Genomic DNA, 18768 nt, shown 5'->3' on the forward strand with positions numbered 1-18768 from the left:
GGCATTGACTGAGCAGGTCAGAGGAGTCCTCCACAACCCACCTGCTGCCCTGCCCTCCTCAGCACGCCCGTGTTCGCTGGATGACGGCCGTTGTTCCGCCATTGGGACCTCACACAACCAAACCCAAAGCTGGAGGAGGTGGTGGTCTCCAGTCTTCGTCTTCCCAGAAACACCGTCTCCTAGCCGACTTCCCTCAGTCCCGCTGGCCGGAACTGAGCCGGCCAAGGCGATGGGTTGTCCTGATTGACTTCGTCTAAGCAAGATTCAGTGCCTGGGGCTGAGAGAGGCCTCGCCTCTCAGCAGGCACACAGCTGCCTCAGGGACAAAACAAAACGGGGTTCTATTAGCAAAGACGGGGGATCGGTAGGGATCAGTTAGGACAAGAAAAAAACACCTTCGGTGTTTCAACAGAAGGAATTTCAGACAGGGAATGGCTGGCACGGTGTTGGCAGGGCTGGGAGAGAAAAGAGGGAAGGAGGGGAGTTGGAAGAAAGAAAGGGGGGGCTTACGGTTACTGCGGCTGTTAACAAATCACCTCAACACCTTGTGGCATGAAACGGTCCAGGAGCAGGAACTTGGTTGCTTCCACAGAGTTGACGGGAGAGCTGATACGGGCACAGAAATCGGAACAGCCCACGTGGGGAGTCCCTTGCGAGCAAATAGCGGCCTTTACTATTGTTATCCCGGAGGGTCGCGCAGTCAAGGTGTGTGTTCTCTCCCAAAGCCCCTTCTGCTACCCAACTGGGCCTGGAGGACGTCTGCCCTCAGGTTTGGGTGCAGAGGAGCCTGGGGTGGCGGTGGAGGGGGCAGAAAACGGAAGGAGCTGTTTCTGTGAGACTGGAGGCCCCCGGGGATGCGGCCAGGATATGACCCATCTGCACCTGGCAGGTGGTCAGGAAACGCTCCCACTGCAGCGGAAACCCGACTTAGGACGACCCAGTGACGGGAGTCTGTAGGGAAGAAGGGGACTGTGGGGGGTGGGGAGGAGCTAACCTGGGCAGGGAATTTAATTTTATTGTACATTTCTAATTTTCTGGTGAGCACGGGTTTCAAGTTAAAAACATCACTTATCTAAAACATAGAAAAGCAAGTCGAGAATAAGCAGAGCCTCGCACTGCTGAGCTAAAAGGCAGGAACCCTGATCAGAACAGTTGAAATCCCCAACCTGGGTAACCTCTACCCTCAACAGGAGAGCTGCAGCTTTGCTACATGAGTGTGGGCTTTGAGCTTTTAAACTCAAGTTGTTTCCTTTTTATTGTCGCCCCTCTCCCTCTCTTCTCCCCCACAGACTCTCCCCAGGGACCCCTGCCCCAGGAATGGCACATCCCATCATTTCCCAAACTTAAATAACTCCGCGTGGACGTTTGTTACAAATACGTGCAGATATATACATATAGCTGTGCCGAGGTCAAGACAGGTCAATACGGACATGGGTCTGCATTGTATACCCAGCTGTCATATGTAATAGGACAAAAGCCACTTTCTCAGGCCCTCTTTCCCAGAGTGAGCTGGGCCCCATAAACCAGGGGTGTCAAACTTGTTTTCTCTGAGGGCCAACATCAGCCTCGCGGTTGCCTTCAAAGGGCCGAATGTAATTTCAACTCCTTAACAGTTAAGGAGTAGTTACATTTATACAGTCCTAAAGTTATGAGGCTGATGTGGCCCCTGGTGAACATGAGTTTGACACCCCTGCCATGAAGCATGACTGACCCTGATTGTTTTATGAGCCTTTATCCCCAGGACTAGAAAATTACTGGAAACGCCCTGAAGGTGCAGAGCGGCACTTGGGAAACAGGACAGGCCAGACCACAACCCCAGACCCAAAGATAACGACAAATCAAATTGCGTCCAGACTTCCTGTTGTAAAACCACCTCATTACCCAATAAAAGCAAAAGCCCAGCCTCTCAGGGCACATCTCCACATCTGAGCCCTTTCCCTCCCTTGGGGAAGTACAATAAAACCTTTATTCTCTGCTCTTTCTTTTCTCTGTGAGTTCTTTCACAGCCCGAGTCACCAACCACCCTGACAATATGTATACAATACAGACATGTTTATATCATATCTATGTCATACAGACATGGCTGTGTTATGTCTCTGGCATATAGGTATATTGGATCTTTTTTGTCTTCTAAAAATAAAGTATTAGCACTGGCTGGCGTAGCTCAGTGGATTGAGCGCAGGCTGCGAACCAAAGGGTCGCCGGTTCAATTCCCAGTCAGAGCACGTGCCTGGGTTGTGGGCCAGGTTCCCAGTAGGGGGCATGTGAGAGGCAACCACACATTGATGCTTCTCTCCTTCTCTTTCTCCCTCCCTTCCTCTCTCTTTAAAAATAAATAAATAAAATCTTTTAAAAAAGTAGACATAAGGAATTAGCCATCTCTGCATCTTGCTTTCCTCACCAGCACCTCATGGAAACCCTCCGGGCCCTTTGATTCACCACTTTTGAAGGCTGCGTGTGAGGCTGAGGTGCCTGTGGCATGTGGCATGGATGTACCAACGTTTATTCCCTCGTGACCCTGCTGAGGGGATTCCCGTTGTTTGCTTCCTCCCCCTCCCACTGCGAGCGAGTCAGCAGTAAGCTCCCCGATGACAGCAATGTTTGTTCCTTATTAGGTGCTGCATGTCTTCAAATGTTTCCAATACACTCCAGGAGCTTGGTGGATGGTGCCCTGTCACGCCTTTAAAGAAAATTCTAAACTGTATAATGAAATGGGATCACAAGTGACACTTATAAATTAGAAGTGAGAAATGGTGAGTCAGGGTTCAAAGAGCATCTCCCCCTACCCCCATGTCATCTCTACTCAGGCGAGGGTCCCTGGATGTCCCCTTTCCCCTGGAGACTCCAAGAAGACGTCAATGCAATTGCTTCCATCCTTCATAGGTTCTCAGCAGGGAGGGTGCTGGGTTGAAGGAAGAGTGCGCTTAATTCATTGAGAAGTGATGCCAGATTGGTCCCCCAGGTTCTTCATCCTGAGCCCGACCTTCTGGTGGGGGGCACCTGTTTCTCTCTGCAGGCCCAGCCTGACTTCCCAGCCTCCCCCGCTGCCTTCTCCCTTCAGGAAATAGCCCTGTTCTGTGCGTCTGGCCCTTTGCAGGCAGCAGCTTGACATTCTGACCAGTGCTGTGCTGAGCCACACGGGAGCCTGAGGCAAAAGGCCCTGTATACATGTGGTTACCTATTTTTGTAATGCCTGCTTTCTCCAAAATCCTAGAGTAGCTGAAAAAAATATTGAGAAGTTATCTAAGGTATTAAAACGATTTGAGTTAAAATATTTTATTTATATCGAAACAGAATTTATTATCATTTTACTTTGGCATACGTTAACTTAAAATTATTTAACATCATCATTTGGTCAAGAGAAACTATGGGGCATGAAGATCCTCCTGACTGAAATTATTATCAGTAAGTCTGTTTCCGTCAAAGCCAGGCATCAGCACGTCTTGTCACAGTCCTGGTCTTCATTTAAAATTTTGATATTACGTTCATTGAACTATCAGAGATTTTTGCATTAATTTTTATTTTTAAAAAGTGTTATATTAATGCCCTGGCTGGTATAGCTCAGTGGATTGAGCGCGGGCCTGTGAACCAAAAGGTTGCTGGTTCGAGTCAGGGCACATGCCTGGGTTGTGGGTCAGATCCCCAGTAGGGGATGTGTGAGACACAGCCACACATTGGTGTTTCTCTCCCTCTCCCTCTCTCCTTTCCTTCCCCTCTCTGTAAAACTAAAACTAAATAAAATTTTAAAAAGTGTTACATTAAAATATCATTTATATTGATAGTTAAGTGTTTTGGCCCCTTTAAGTTTGCACCCAAGGCAGCGTCTTGCCTGTCGACCCCAGTCCTGGCCCTCGTCCTGATCAAACCTCATCACTGAGTGCCGAAGTGTCGCCTCCCAGCTCCTGGCCCACTCTCACGGCACTTCTCCAACAGCCTTGGTTCCCTCCCAGGTAACGGCTGAATAAATCCTCCCAGAACGTGCTCCCTCCTCACTCTGCTCCAGCTGCCCCAGCCACCATGATGCTCCCCAGACACACCAGGCTCAGCTCTGCCCCAGGACCTTTGCACTTCCATGCCGTCTGCCTGGAATGCTCTTCCCCCCGATGTCCAATGGCTGGTTTCCTTACTTCTTTCAGACCTGTGCTCAAATAGAAAGTCACTTTCTCTTATGGATCTTCCCAGAACATTCTGTCAAAAACAATACACTCCCTCTTCCAAGTCATCTGACCTAAAATAATGATTTTTTATTTCTTGAAAACCTGTGGGTTGGTTGGGCTCCACTGGGTGGTTCTTCTACCCCCCAAGTAGCATTGGCTCTGGTCACTGTGTGGCTGCATCCAGCTGGAGCGCTGCTGGAGCTGCATGTTCTAGATGACTCAGGCTCATCTCCACATGGCCTCTGCCTCTCCACAGGGACTCTCCACAGGGCAGCGGGACCTCTACGTGGTAGCGTGAGGCTCTGAGAAGGAGAAAGCAGAAGCTGCCACCTCTCAAGGCCTGGGCTTGAAAGTTCCAGAATGTCACTTCTGCTACATTCTGCTGGTCAAAGCAAGCCACAAGGCCAGCTCCAATTCAAGGGAAATGGACAGAGATTTCCCCTCTTGACAGGAAGTGTCCTGTGCCTACAGAGATGGGAGAAATTGTCAGTGGCCATAGCTGTAGGCAATCTACACGCCCCACCCCCATCCCTTACCCTTGTTGTCAGGGAGGCAGGTGATGCAGGCTGGGAAAGGATTCACAAAGAAAAGAAATTGCAGAGAGTAAAGTTTTTTATTTTTGTTTTCCTAAGAGAGGGAAAGGGCTTGGTGTGAAGATGTGCAGCTGGACTATCACCAGCACCAGCACCAGCCCTGAGGGGTTAGTGCTTTGAGTTTTTATCGGGTGAAGGGGAGGCTGTAGGCAGGATGATTCAGCTGGGCTGTAGTGTGTTTTGATGTTATCTTTGGGTTCAAGGTCAGTGGTCGTTGGGGTTCCTAGAGCCTCTGTACCCTCAGGGCACTCCCAGTAACTTTTTAGTCCTCAGGTTAAGGCTCATAAAACAATTTGGGTCAGTCATGCTTTGTGGGGTCCAGCCAGCTCTGGGAGACGGGGCCTGAGAAAGTGGCTTTTGTCCTATCACTTGTTATCTTGTTTTTCTTTTTTCTTATTGCTATTTGACACTATCTTGTTTTTGTTTACTATCTTTATCTTTCAAAAATATAAGCTCTATGAGGACAAGGGCCATCTGTGTCTTACTCGTTGCTGTGTCTGTGCCCAGCACACAGAAGGCAGCCAACACTCCAAGTTCAAGGAATCAATGAGTGGATCCTGGGGACTGACTTCAGGATTCCCCAGCATTATGGTGAATGGAGAGGAGGTGAAGGCCAAAATGTGGAGATATTCCTCGGGACAGGTTTTAGGATTTTTATTAGACACTGAAAGAGAGGACAGGGAGGAAGGGAGGATTAGGAGTGGGCAGGAGGAACAGGAGGAAGAAAGGAGGCAGGGGAGGGGACCATCTTGTTCCCAGCTATACCTCCAGCCTCAGCCAGCACGGGGCCCAGCACATGCAAGTGGTCAGAAAGTGTGTCGAAGGCGTGGAGATTCTCCAAAAGCCTTTGCTGACTCCACTCCCTGTGCTGGGTCAGGCATCTCCTCTGGGCAACTCCACCCCTGCCTCACCTGCTGTGGGTTGTCACTGCCAGGGGACGAGTGAGGACTCAGGGTCACTTCCAGTCACTTTTGCAAACATCAACCGTCGGGCCCTTGGCTCACCGTCTGCCCATTACAGCAGCTTCCTTCCTGGAGGGGAGGCCTGTCTCCATCCCCAAGAGGCTCCCAGCCCGGCAGGTGGACACAGGGTGGACGCAGGGTGGACGCTCGGGAAACACCTTCCTTGATTCTAAGGTGCACTTTCCCACATCCTGGCCGTTCTGAAATCAGGAAGGGTCACCGTCAGCCGGCAGTGGTTGTGACCAGCTGCCTGGATGCAATAGCGGAGCAGCTCTTGGAGGCGATCGGCACATTCAGGGTGGTATGGCCGTAGACTGGAGCAGCTTTTAAAAACAAAACAGTCACCCACTCACTCAATAACTGCATGGTGGCCGTTCCCAATGGCAGGGGAACAGCGTGGGAAAGCATGGAGGCTGTGAGGACACCGAGGTCACACTCCGCGTGGCCTCAGGAACAGCTTAGCCAATGCATTTCCCTTGTATTTTCCTAGTTAGAGACACACACGTGTGTGGTATATGATAAAAATCGGTATTCTCTTTCTTTTTTAAAAAAATAATTAACTAATTAATTCATTATTTTAGAGAGAGGGGAAGGGAGGGAGAAAGAGAGGGAGAGAAACATCAATGTGAGAGAAAAACATCGATTGGTTGCCTCTTGTCACAAGTCCTAACTGGGGATGAACCTGCAGCTCCTGATGGGAAATTGAAATGGTGACCCTTCAATGTGCAGGACGACACCCAGACAACTGAGCCAGAGTGGTCAGGGCAAAGCTGTGTTTTCAATGAGTGTGAAATAAAACTTTTAAGTGATAAGGACACAGTGGTCACGGTGCTATTGGCAGCATGCTTTCCCTGGTTAGTGGGACCTACACCGATGCATCCATCTGACAACAGGAGGCCCCTCTGGTTTGATTACGCAGGGAACTAGCGGGAGAAATGGATGAATAAACGTGTTCATCTCAGTTGTCTCTGCCTTCCTTTCTATTCCAGCCTCAGCTCCTGGGTTTTATGTCAGGGTGACACTCGGAAGAGCAGCATTTTGTCCCCATTAAATGAGTCGCTCCACCCATCCGATGGGCTCACGCAGCACCTGACGCACCGTGAATGCGAGGTAAGTGAACCCTCTGCCTCTGTCAGTGATCACATCAGCCGCCCCACCAGCCCGTGAGGTCTGTAAGAGCAGGGACACATCTCAGGACCAGTACAGGGACTTGCCTAAGGTCAGGTCTAAACACATGTTTCTGGAACTACCAAATAATTGAGTAAATTACTGGGCAAGTGAGAACTTTCTCAGCTCAGGGTCTTTGCACAGGCTGGATCTCTAGCCTGGGAGGCAACTCCCTAGCAGGCCAGGAGGCTCACTGCTTCTCGTCCTTCAGATCTCAGCTCAGGTGCCCTCTCCTCCAAGAAGCCCTCCCTGATCCCCAGGGTGGGTCAGGTGCCACTTTTGCATTCTCACAGTCCTCTGGGATTCCCCATTCCAGTTCTTCTTGCTCTGGGTCCTCACTGCCTGGAGACTTCTCAGTCCAGGCAGGGCAGAGCCCCAGGCTGTTCTGGTCATTGTGGCATGCCCAGCACCCAGCCCAGGACACGGCCTGTGAAGGCGCTGAATGATGAATGAAGAGGGAGGAGGAGGCTTGGCAGATGGGCACAGGTGCAGCCCCTTCCTGGCTGGCTCTCCAGGAGCTGGAGGAAGTGGCCCGGGACCTGGAGCAGAATGAATGGGGGTCATGAATGAATGCGGTGGTTTCCAGAGGCGTGTCATCGAGTCTCTCCTGCTCTGCAAGTCTGTCTCTGCCCAAGTGTGTGTGGTTTGTGAGGTGTGTGTGTGTGTGTGTGTGTGTGTGTGTGTGTGTGTGTCAGACTTGCTTTCCTGTAATGAGTCCGTATTTGAGGGTCTTCCGTCCTGGGCCAGGTGTTCGTGTCTGTGAATTTGGGGGAGGAGTCTTGGTCTGAGTGTTTGGTGTCTGGGAATGTCTGAGAATATTTTGAAATCTGGCCTCTGTGCATTTGTGTCCATCTGCAAGAACATGAAAGAGTCTGGGCCACTGGCCTGCACTCCCGTCTTCGTGGTTTGTGAATTCTGGGCTCCGTGCTCGGCAGACCGCGGTGCTGCAATGCCTGGCATGGCCTTGAGCTGGTCTGTTCTCTTTCTGGGTCTCCACCTTCTCCTCTGTTGTTGTCAGAGGCTTCTTTGCTGCACCTAACTTTGGATTCAGGAAATCCTTTGACTAGCGGGTACCTCTGGCTGTATCCCAGGGTGTGGGGGTAGGAGGGATCCCCAAGTGCCTGGCTTGGGCAAAGAGGAGGCCAGGAGGGGGAACCGTGTGGAGATGGCTCCAAAGTACTGCAGGTTCTGGGGGAGGCTTGGCAGCTGTAGAGAGAGCAGCTGCATTGCGGGGGGGAGCCAGTGTCCCTCAGCAGCCTGAGGCTCCTGAGTCTGGGGCTCTAGACCTTTAGCTCCTTCCCTGTGCGTGTCATGGTCCCCAACCCCTGATCCTGTCTCAGGCTGTGTAGCTTTTCACTCTTTCTGTAGCTGGCGTCTGTGACGCCATCTTTCCCTGTTTTTTGTTTTTTTTTGTTTTTTTTTTCTTTCCTGACTCGGACTCTCATCCATTGTGTCTTCCTGCCTGACTCCCCTGTGTTTTTTTTCCTTAAGGAATCTCTTTCCCCACCTCACCTCCCCCTTTCTCAGAGGGCCTTTGCCTCCCCCTTTTCTCACTCACATCTCTCGCTACTTCTATCTCCCTCTTTGTCATACTGATGCCATTTAAATGGTTACGAGGAAGCAGAGGAGGGGAGAGCAGAAGAGAGAAAGCCGTTGTGAAGAGCCAGACCCTGAGCTGGGTGTTGAAGGACAGGCAGGGGTGGGGGGGGGCGGTAGGAGAGGGAGGGAGGAGGCCAGAGTCAGGGAGTCTGGACACCAGATGCTGAACTGGAGGGTGGATGCTGGGTTGGGTGTGGAAGCCGAGTGCTGGCCAGGGCCAGGCAGCACTGCTGGCAGTGACCTCGGTGTGGTTTCAGAGCTGGCCTTTCCCCAGCACTTCCTGTCGTCCTGGTAGAGCTGGTGATGCTAAATCACCACCCTCTCCGCAGGTGGGTAGGTGAGGAGATGGTGCCGAGAAGGGAAAATGAATGACTTGTTTGGCAAACAGAGTGCCTAGTTGGAGGAGAGTTGGGTGCATGGTGAGGAGGGCCAGGCCCTCAGACACTGGGTCTGCGTCTGGGGCGTGATAGAGACTGCGGATGGGATCTCAACAAGTCTCGTTCGGAGATAGAAAGATCTCCCTCTGGGTCCTTTGTGGGGGACGGAGGGCCCAATATGACTGACTGGCAGCCCCATGAGCAGCTGGGGGTGGGACCCCCACCAGTGCAACCCCACCCCCTGACATCACTGTCACATTATTGCACAAGGGCTGGTTGACCAATAAGCTGCCACTTGCCACCACGGGTCCTAGCAACAGGTCTGGCCCGGGGCTAACAGGGCAGGAGACCCCCCCAGCGGGGAGAGTGTGAGGGGAGAGGGAGAGCCTACAGGGCAGGTGAGCATCCCGAAGGCAGGGTCTCCAGCTGGGGCCTGTGGGTGGGGGTGCGGCTTCCACTCCCAACCCAGCTCCCTCGGCCCTACCTCCCCCCAAGGGCCGTGGACCTGTCTGCCCCTTGCTGCCTGGACCTGTCTGAGGCTCCCAGCCTCCGTTCCCTGAGATGTGGGAGGGGGACAGGGTGGGGGTGGACATGGACACAGCATGGGGGAAATGGCCTGACCAGGGATGGGGGGCAGACCTGAGGGGACAATGTCATAAGGACAAGTTTCTGTGGGGTTGAGGGTGGAGGTGGGGACAGGGCAGTCAAGGAGACAAGGCGGGGCAGAGACATGTGCCTGAAGGTAGAGCAGCTCTTCAGAGGGCGAGGGAGCCAGGGACCTGGGTGTGAGTCCTGGTGGTGGCTCTGAGCAGAGACATCACTTGTGTGGTCTGAGCCCCAGTCCCTCTCCATTGACGGGGACAGTGACCCTGGACGTGGTTGTCTCTCCCAAGGTTGTCTGAAGAGTCTTAGTCAGTGAGGAGTGTGTTTTAGAGGCAATGGACCAGAAGAGAGTGTGACTGGGAAGAGGGAGGGCCAGGGAAGCTCCCAGGTGAGGAGGATGGAGTCTGAGGAGAGGCCCCACTTGGCTCCAGGGTGTGGGAGGGGATGGGGCCTGGTGAGGCCGCCCCCGGCAGGGCTGGGTGTCCAATGAGGAGGCTCCCCGGTGTCTGGGCCCTTCCCCATCCGGGCTTCTTCCACCAGCCCAGCCCATGACTGTCCTCAAAGTTAGCCTAAGGACAGACAACACAGGGGCTCGCCAGCCAGCATCACAGTGGCCCTGCGAGGCAGGCGGGGTTCCTTCCCACGTGCAGATCAGGCAGCCGAAGCTCGGGAGGGAGGGACCCGCAAAGTCGCACAGCTAGAAGCGTTAACTATGACAGCAATAACAATGATGACGCTAACAAATGACACAGACCACCTACTCTGTGCCAGCCCCCATTTGAAATGCTTCCTGTGTACTAACGCACTGAATTCTCAACAGCCCGAGAAGGTGGTTTTCTGTGATTGTGGTTATCCTCATCTTACAGATGAGAAACATGAGGTGGAGGGGAGGTAGCTTGCCCCGAATCCTCAGCAACTCTGTGGCAGAGCCGGGAATCGATCCCAGGGTGTGGGTGTCCTTCGCCTTCACGTCACGCTGCTTGTGCGCAGTGATCGTGGTGGCGGAAGCACAGCCACCGTCCTCGACTGCGCCTAGGAGCTGGGCGTCAGCCCCTCCCCTCGGCAGGCCTGGCCACATCATTTGTGGGCCCAGCACAAAAGACAAATACAGGGCCCTGGTTCAAATATGATGAAGAATTTCAATCAGGCAGTTATCTGCCTGCAGATAAGCATTAAGCCGGGAGTTGGGCCTTATGTGGCTGCCCAGGTCACAGCTGCCCGAAAAACCGCCCTGTTCCTAGATTACCCCAGGGACTCCTCAGTGCCACTGCAGGCAGGTCAGTCATCATGCCAGCTACCCAGAGCAGCAAATAGGCTCAGAGAGGGGCCTACTTTTGCCCCAGGTCACACAGCAAGTTAGTGGCAGAGATGCGATGTAGACCTGGGCCTGACAGACTCCAAAGCCCCCTAATTCATGTCCACGATGTCCCCCAGGGATGTTTGAGAAGGGGAGGGCTGTGGGATGCCAGAGCAGGGACTGCCTTCCTGTCCCTGGTGTCTCCTGCTCCACGCCAGGCCCAGGAGACGTGAAAGGCTCCCTTCTCTGCCCCCAGACACCAGGACCCCTGGTCCTGTCGCTCCCAGCCCACGGCACCCCTGAGCCATGGCCACTTCGAAGTGTCCCGGGGAGGAGGAGACCACCATCCTCATGGCTAAAGAAGAGCTGGAGGCCCTGCGCACCGCCTTCGAGTCCGGTGACATCCCCCAGGCTGCCTCCCGCCTCCGGGAGCTGCTGGCCTCCTCCGAGAGCACCCGCCTGGAGGTGGGTGTCACCGGCGAGTCAGGCGCTGGCAAGTCGTCGCTCATCAACGCCCTCCGCGGCCTGGGGGCCGAGGACCCCGGTGCGGCTCTCACCGGCGTGGTGGAGACCACGATGCACCCCTCGTCCTACCCACACCCACAGTTTCCCGACGTGACCCTGTGGGACCTGCCCGGGGCCGGCTCTCCGGCCTGCTCCGCCGACAAGTACCTGAAGCAGGTGGACTTCGGCCACTACGACTTCTTCCTGCTGGTCTCCGCCCGCCGCTGCGGGGCGGTGGAGACGCGCCTGGCCTCCGAGATCCTGCGCCAGGGCAAGAAGTTCTACTTCGTGCGCACCAAGGTGGATGAGGACCTGGCGGCCACGCGCACGCAGCGGCCCTCCTGCTTCAGCGAGGCCGCGGTGCTGCAGGAGATCCGCGACCACTGCGCCGAGCAGCTGCGCGCGGCTGGTGTGGCCGAGCCCCGCATCTTCCTCGTGTCCAACCTCAGGCCGGTGCTCTACGACTTCCCGCTGCTCCTGTCCACCTGGGAGCACGACCTGCCAGCCCACCGGCGCCACGCCGGCCTGCTGTCGCTGCCCGACATCTCGCTGGAGGCCGTGCAGAAGAAGAAGGACATGCTCCAGGAGCAAGTGCTCAAGACGGCCCTGGTGTCGGGCATCATCCAGGCCCTGCCGGTGCCGGGGCTGGCGGCCGCCTACGACGACGCCCTGCTCATCCGCTCGCTGCGCGGCTACCACCGCAGCTTCGGCCTGGACGACGACTCGCTGGCCAGGCTGGCGGAGCAGGTGGGCAAACAGGCCGGCGACCTGCGCTCCGTCATCCGCTCCCCGCTGGCCAACGAGGTGTCTCCCGAGGCTGTCCTGCGGCTCTACTCGCAGTCATCCAACGGCGCCATGCGGGTGGCCCGGGCCTTCGAGAAGGGCATCCCCGTGTTCGGTACGCTGGTGGCCGGCGGCATCAGCTTCGGCACGGTCTACACCATGCTCCAGGGCTGCCTCAATGAGATGGCGGAGGACGCCCAGCGGGTCCGCATCAAGGCCCTGGAGGAGGATGAGTCCCAGCCCGAGGTCAGCTTGGAAGCGGCTGGTGACAACCGCGTGGAAAACCATGGATCTGGGGAGGGAGGTGGCGAGGAAGCCCCGATCTCCATCCGCCGGAAGCTTGGCCTCCTGCTCAAGTACATCCTCGAAAACTGGAAGAAGCGCGACTTGGAAGAGAAGTAAAAGTGCAGCTCCCACCCTCCCCGCCTCATCCACAAACCAAGCCTTAATAAAGCCAAACAAAAGAAAGGCCCAAGTCAGAGCTGTTGCTGAGGGGCAGGGTGCACAGGGGTCTGAGGGAGGCGGGCGGGCGGCCCCAGGTGGAAGAGGGGTACACTGAGCAGGGATAGGAATTGACCCTGGGAAGCGGGAAGTTCTGGGAATGGGTGGTGGGCTGGGGTCTCCTTGGCAATCTCACTCTCCCTGGTCCCTAAGTGGCCAAGCGGGATTGTGGGGCCACTGGGCAGCCCCGCCTGGATGCAAGACAGGAGCCAACTGTCAGCCTGCGGTGGGTGGCCGAGTGAGGATCAGGGCCTGCACAGGTACTTATTTCAGTTGCAAAGGCATATCCCTTCCAGAGAACCCCAGGGTCCCAAAGACCCCCTTTGGAGGGGGGAGGGGCAGCCAATCGGTGCCCAGGATTGGCACAATGGTGCCTAGCAACTGGGTTAAGCAGAGGTGGGCACAGGGACATCCTGGGCCAGCACTGCTGCCTGTGAGTGATGGTGGGCTGGGTGGTCGGCAGAGTGGAGCCACGTGGACCCTGGGGGGCCTTCGTGCAGAGGTGGTGAGAGGGTGGGTGGGCGGTTTCTCTGAGCATCGAGGGGGAGAGGAGGCAAGAGGGCACAATTCCACCACCTAGAAGGATGGTTTCAGAAAGATGGTGGGTGTATCTGAGTGTGACTGTGTGTGGCAATATGTGTGTCTGACTGGGAGGAATCCTGGTGAGTCTTCCTGATTTTGAGTAGTTTGCTGAGACTGGAGATACCTGTCTGTCTGCATGGTTTGTGCCAGAGAGAGAGAGAGAGAGAGCGCGCGCGAGCGAAAGAGAAAGGGTGCACATGTGCGCCCCCTAGTGAGTACTGGGAATGTGGTGAAAGGCTGTGGGTCTCAAAGTGATGGTAACTGTGTTGGGATCTGAAAGTTTCACAGGGCTGAGTGCCAGAGAATGTGCAACACACTGGGTGTGCACATCTGTGTCTGGATCAGGTGACCCAGTGAAACCAAATTCCTCGGCTGATTCAAAGATCACACATGTTTAAAAAAGTCCAAGAACTGGACTGGGGGCCCTGGATAGGACGGGTTGCCCCAGGACTTCTGTGGGCTTGGACAAGGGTCAGGCAAGGGTTGGATTTAGGTGCACAGAAGGGGGAGTTCCCAGCAAGTCCCAGAAGGCCCTGGAGGCTGTGTACAAGGCCGGTGGCAAAATGGGGACTTTGGGGTCGGGAGGTGGCCTCCCCCCAGGTGCTCACAAATACTCCCTGTGGGTTTTCCAGGATCTGGTGATGGTTCTTGCCTCATTTGGGGGCCTCAAATTACCTGGAACCCTAGGAAACAGTTCCTGATTCAGAGGGTTCACTTCAACTTGCACAATTAAAGGGGGGTACCAATCCTCTCAGCTGAAGAGCTCTCCCCTTTGCAGAAGGGATTCCTCTCTTCCCAGAGGCCTCCCCATTCATTGGCTTTGTCAGACAACTGGGGTTTATGTGGGCCCTTCTGCACCAACAGTGGTGCAGGGGATTATGGGAGGGAAATCCCAGACCCCAGATGCAGAAGACAGCGGGTCCTTTCCAAATCCATTCTTGAAGGGATGGATTCTTGAAGGAGCAGCCCACATCCCCATATCTGTGAGCCCTCAGACATTGCCCTAAACACAGGACTCACTGGCCCCGAGGCGCAGGGATGGAAAGGTGGGCTCGAGGAGTGAGGGCCCTCACCACTCTGGGCCTGAGGTCAGGAGAGACAGAATGGGTTAGAATGGGTTACTTTTCTCTCTAACAGCCACCATGTCCTGCCCTTCTGCCTCCATCTCTCCATTCCCCCATCTCAACTCCCTTAGCCCCCGGTCCAGCTTGGGCCCCGCCTCTCCCCGCAGTTGCTGCCCCAGCCCCTCTGTTCCTCCTCTCCCAGGCTGTAGTCTCATTTCCCGTAAGGCCACAGAAGGACTCCAATGTCCACAGCAGATCACCCCCTCCCCTGCTCAAGCCCTGTCCACGGCTACCCACAGATAAAGATCAAGCCCAGCCTGATGACTCAAGGCCCTCCCAAGCTGGCCCCTGCCTGAACCTCATCAGCCGTAAGCTCCGGGTCTTCCTGAAACAGCAGAGCTGGGGGGCCTCTGAGGAGTCATCTCTCCATCCCACAGGTGAGGAAGCCAACACCCCACCCCTCATGGGTGGAGGAGATAAAGGCTACACAGGGCAAATGACTTGCTCAGTGTCACCGGCAAGTCCCTGGCATGGCGGGGACTAGATGCAGTCATGCAATTCCACATGTGAGCGCTGGCAGCTCCCGCCCGCCCTGGGCAAGGACTCCGAGGCCCGGAGCAGGATGGGGCTTGCCCAGGTGTGCACTGCGGGTGCGGAGAGGACGGGTACTCAGAAGCCAGGCAGTGAGGTGGGCAATGTTTCCACAAATGCACTGGGTCCCTTGGGTCTCTTTTTCTGGTGTTGGAACTGTGGCACCCAAAGAGGTCCTGGCACATAGTGGGTGCTGAGTTGTGTGAGGATCAGGGGTGTTTGTATGGCAAAATGATCAGAGGGAAACACAGGAGAAAACAAAACAAAACAAAACAAAATAAACCAACCAAAAAGCACCAGAGGGAGCTGGTGCTTGTCCTGGTTCTGGTACAGGCTGTCAGTCACTTGGCAAGGGACTTTTACCCCCCTGAGCCTGTGTCCTACTCTGTCAAATGGGGACTTAATGAAACGCTGCACCTGGTTAGACCAGAGGCTGGCCCAGGGTGAACACCATGTAAACTAACTACTATTAACAATGATGAGGGTTCCAGCTCTTCATCACTGACCTGTATTGTTGATTGCAGTGCCTGCCTGGTGTGGGATCATGTCCCCAAAAGTTATCTAAGAATTGGAATTCTAACCCTGGCTGGGTAGCTCCATTGGTTAGAGTGCCATCCCAATACACCACGGTTGCAGGTTCGATCCCTGGTCGGGGCACACAGAAGACGCAACTAATGAATGCATAAGTCAGTGGAACAACAAATCAGTCTCTCTCTCTCACCTTTCCCCTCTCTCTGTAAAATTCAATAAATAAAATTTTTTTAAATAATTAGAATTCTAGGATCAGAGGACCTCAGTCCCATCCCCAACCCCCACACACTAGCTGGAGGCCTTGGGCAAGGGACCTCTCCCCTCACTGCCCAGCATGGATAGTAAGGAGATCTCCTTTTCCAGCTCTTGAGGATTTTATGAGAAACTCCAGGAGGAGAGGCTGGCAGCGATGAATAAAGGTTAACTAAAATATTTAGCACTGGGACTGGCATAATGTTACACCAGCACTATTACCGGTGATGCCACAAATGCCTTGGGCTTGCTGAGGGCTGGAGAGAAGAGAGGGCAACTCAGGGTGAAAATGCGCCCTTACCTGTCCTGCCAAAGGTCAACGAGTCCTGAAGAAGGAGACCAGGGGTCAGGCAGTCCATGGCAAGCAACATCTTCCAGTTAGGCCTCAGCCAGTCCCAGATATTGGAGCTGGTGAAGGACACCAGGGCTCTGAGGGAGGCCTTTGAGGCAGGGAGCCTGCCAGCCGTGGCCACCAAGCTGCAGGCCACACTTCACTCGCTGGAGAATGTCAGGCTGGACATCGGCATCACCGGGGGGACAGGCTCAGGCAAGTCGACCTTTGTCAATGCCACCCGGGGGCTGGGAGATGAGGACCCCAGCTCGGCCCGCACGGGCGTGGTAGAAATGACCGTGGAGCCCACACCGTACCCACACCCCAAGTACCCCAACGTCATCCTCTGGGACCTGCCGGGCATAGGTGAGCCCACCTTCCAGGCTGAAAAATACCTCCAGCGGATGCTGGTGGACCGTTACGACTTCTTCATAATCATCACCTCCGAGAGCTTCACTGCCAAGCACGCCCAGCTGGCCCTCGGGGTCCTACAGCAGAGCAAGGGCTTCTACTTCATCCGCTCCAAGGTGGACGTGGACATGGCTGCCTCGCGCAGTCGCCGCCCCAGCACCTTCTCCAAGGAGCAGGTGCTCAGCCAGATCCGGGATGACTGTTTGCGGCGGCTGGAAGGTGAGGTGCAGCTCCGAGGATGTGGGGGTGGGTGGATTCTAGAGGGACTGCCTGCCCCTCCCCTTCCCACTGGGATCCAGAATGGGAAAACGGGGCACCGAAGGTCACACTTCAAGACCGAACGGGCCCCTCAGTGTTGTGATGCCCTCCAGCAACACCCTCAGGAAACAGTAAAGGGATGCAGGTCTATTACTTACAGGACCTGGAAATTACACAGCAAGGCTGGGGCCGCAGAGCCAGGGCCTGGGGTGCTGCTTTAATTGGGGTTGATTGAGGGTGGGGGCCTAGGGTTCTGGGGCTCACTCTTTATTGGCAAATTTAAAACATATGAGCAGCCCTTTGAAACGCAGGAAGGAAGAGAAAACAAGTAGCCCCAATGGTCAGACACGGAGATCAGTCAAGCGCTCTCCAACCAAGGAGCCTCTATGGGGGAAAGGAGGCAACTGGGCAGCCGTGAGCTTCTTCAGGGCAGCCCGCTCCGAAACGGACGCCTCTGCAGTCAAAGCCCAGGTCGGGCACTTGTGGCACAGACAGAAAAGCCAGTGGCAGGCCTTACACTACATTTCTTGAGAGCTGGCACTTCTCAGTCACAGGCAACAGAGGCCGATCACCTGCATTAAGGAAAAAAAGGGGTGTATCGGCCTGTGTATGGGTCACCAAGTTCAAGCAGTACAGATGCCACGCGCCCATGTAGGCGCTGGCACCTGCGGCTGGCGGCACCTGACATTTACTGAGGGTTCCGCAAGGGCCAGGCACCATTTTCATGAAACCAGTTCACCACCACCACATCCCTAGGAAGTAGGTACAGCAATCACCTTATTTTACAGACCAGAGGGGTTCGGTAACTTGCCCAAGGCCACACAGGTGGTAGGCAGCAAGGCTCCTCTACCTGTGCTCAGGCAGCCTGGCTCCAGGGCCCACACTCTTAAGCCAAAGGCTGTGCGGACTTGTGGCAAGTGCTTGAGCCCAGGCAGCTGCCAGGACAAGGGGGCCGCCCTGGTGTGGAAGCCAGTGAGCGGTGCTCCTGTCTCCTGCAGCGGAGGGCCTGGAGGACCCCAAGGTCTTCCTGCTCTCCATGTTTGAGTTGGACAAGTATGACTTCCACCTGCTGGAGGAGTCGATGGTGAAGGACGTAAAGAGCAACAAGCGGCATGCGCTCCTGGTGGCCCTGCCCAACATCTCAAAGCCCATCCTGGAGAAGAAGGCGGCCTCGCTTCGGCAGCTCATCTGGCTGGTGGCCACAGTGGCCTGTGGCATCAACCCGAGCCCTGTGCCTGGAGTAAAGGATGTGGCATGTGACCTCTACCGGCTCATCCACTCCCTGGAAGGCTACCGCCGCAGCTTTGGCCTGGACAAGGACTCCCTAGGGAGGCTGGCTGAGCAGACAAGCCAGCCCCTGCACAAAATCCTGGACACAGTGCAGGGCCTGAAGACCAAGGTCACCAAGGAGCTGGTGGTGGACCTGTTGGGCCAGACCTCCAGGGATGCCAGTGCCTTCACCCAGGAGCTCCTCAGTGTGCCTGCCCTGAGCACCCTGGCCACCTGCGGCATCTCCTTCGCTACCGTTTACCAGATGCTGCGCTTGTCCCTGGACGCGGTGGTTAAGGATGCCCAGAGTGTGCTGATGCAGACCTTCGACAGCTCCGACCAGTGATCCCAGTCCCTGGCAGCAGCCAGCGGGAGGTGGAAGTGCAGGGCTGGGAGGACACAGCCCGTCTGTCCCCAGGCTGGTGGTGTGGGGCATGAGAAAATTAAAGCCCTACTCTCGAGGACTCAGCCCGTGCTGTCATGCTTTTGTGCCTGGGTCTTATGTGCTCCCGGGGCTTCATCCTTACCTTTCCCTCTCTGGCAACCCACCACAGCAGCCAGCCGGCCACCTGGGATGCAGCGAGGGGAGGGGCCATGGAACGGATACTTTTGACACGAGCCCAGCTGTTTACCTGGAGAAGGCCATGAGGAGTGTGTGTGCAGGCTGGGGCGGCGGGGCAAGGCCGCAGAAGCATTTCTGTGAGAGGGCAGGGAATGCCACAGCTCTGAAGGGTGTGGGGACCACGAAGGGAGGTGTCTGTATAAGGTCCTGCCAGTGAACGCTGGGCCAAAGCCTGCTCTGGGTCTCACACCTCCCAGACTTCAGCCCGCTCTTGAGATCTGCAGACTCCCAGCTTCTGGCCAGGCCTTCGTGATTCCTTCACTGTCCCCACCCTCTCGGTTGTGCTTCTTCCCTGACAGACTCAATTCCCATAAC

The 18768-nt window shown here is 55.4% G+C and overlaps 2 protein-coding genes across 3 annotated transcripts; both read left to right on the forward strand.

The window, feature by feature from the left end:
- Nucleotides 1-6753: 6753 nt before the first annotated feature.
- IRGC (immunity related GTPase cinema) lies at nt 6754-12443 on the forward strand. 2 transcript variants are annotated; one of them, XM_045845353.1, is made up of 2 exons: nt 6754-6821; nt 11011-12443. In XM_045845353.1, exon 2 carries the CDS (start codon nt 11061-11063, stop codon nt 12441-12443), a length of 1383 nt encoding a protein of 460 aa, XP_045701309.1. In that variant the 5' UTR covers nt 6754-6821; nt 11011-11060. The 2 variants fall into 2 exon arrangements, with proteins under 2 accessions (XP_045701309.1, XP_045701310.1); XM_045845354.1 differs by lacking the exon at nt 6754-6821 and adding an exon at nt 7276-7364.
- A 3476-nt stretch (nt 12444-15919) lies between these two features.
- Nucleotides 15920-18177, forward strand: LOC123822911 (interferon-inducible GTPase 5-like). Its single transcript, XM_045845084.1, has 2 exons — nt 15920-16523; nt 17561-18177. Exons 1-2 carry the CDS (start codon nt 15920-15922, stop codon nt 18175-18177), a joined length of 1221 nt encoding a protein of 406 aa, XP_045701040.1.
- Nucleotides 18178-18768: the final 591 nt, after the last annotated feature.

Source organism: Phyllostomus hastatus, unplaced genomic scaffold, assembly GCF_019186645.2.
Source record: "Phyllostomus hastatus isolate PE091 unplaced genomic scaffold, TTU_PhHast_1.1 phas_contig_468, whole genome shotgun sequence".
In the NCBI taxonomy this organism is placed as follows: domain Eukaryota; kingdom Metazoa; phylum Chordata; class Mammalia; order Chiroptera; family Phyllostomidae; genus Phyllostomus; species Phyllostomus hastatus.

Excerpts from the sequence above, each read along its gene's own strand:
- IRGC (XM_045845353.1), top strand. The coding sequence starts at position 11,061 with ATGGCCACTTCGAAGTGTCCCGGGGAGGAGGAGACCACCATCCTCATG.
- LOC123822911 (XM_045845084.1), top strand. The coding sequence starts at position 15,920 with ATGGCAAGCAACATCTTCCAGTTAGGCCTCAGCCAGTCCCAGATATTG. Across the intron at positions 16,524-17,560 it reads CTGTTTGCGGCGGCTGGAAG|CGGAGGGCCTGGAGGACCCC; the intron begins GTGAGGTGCAGC and ends TGTCTCCTGCAG.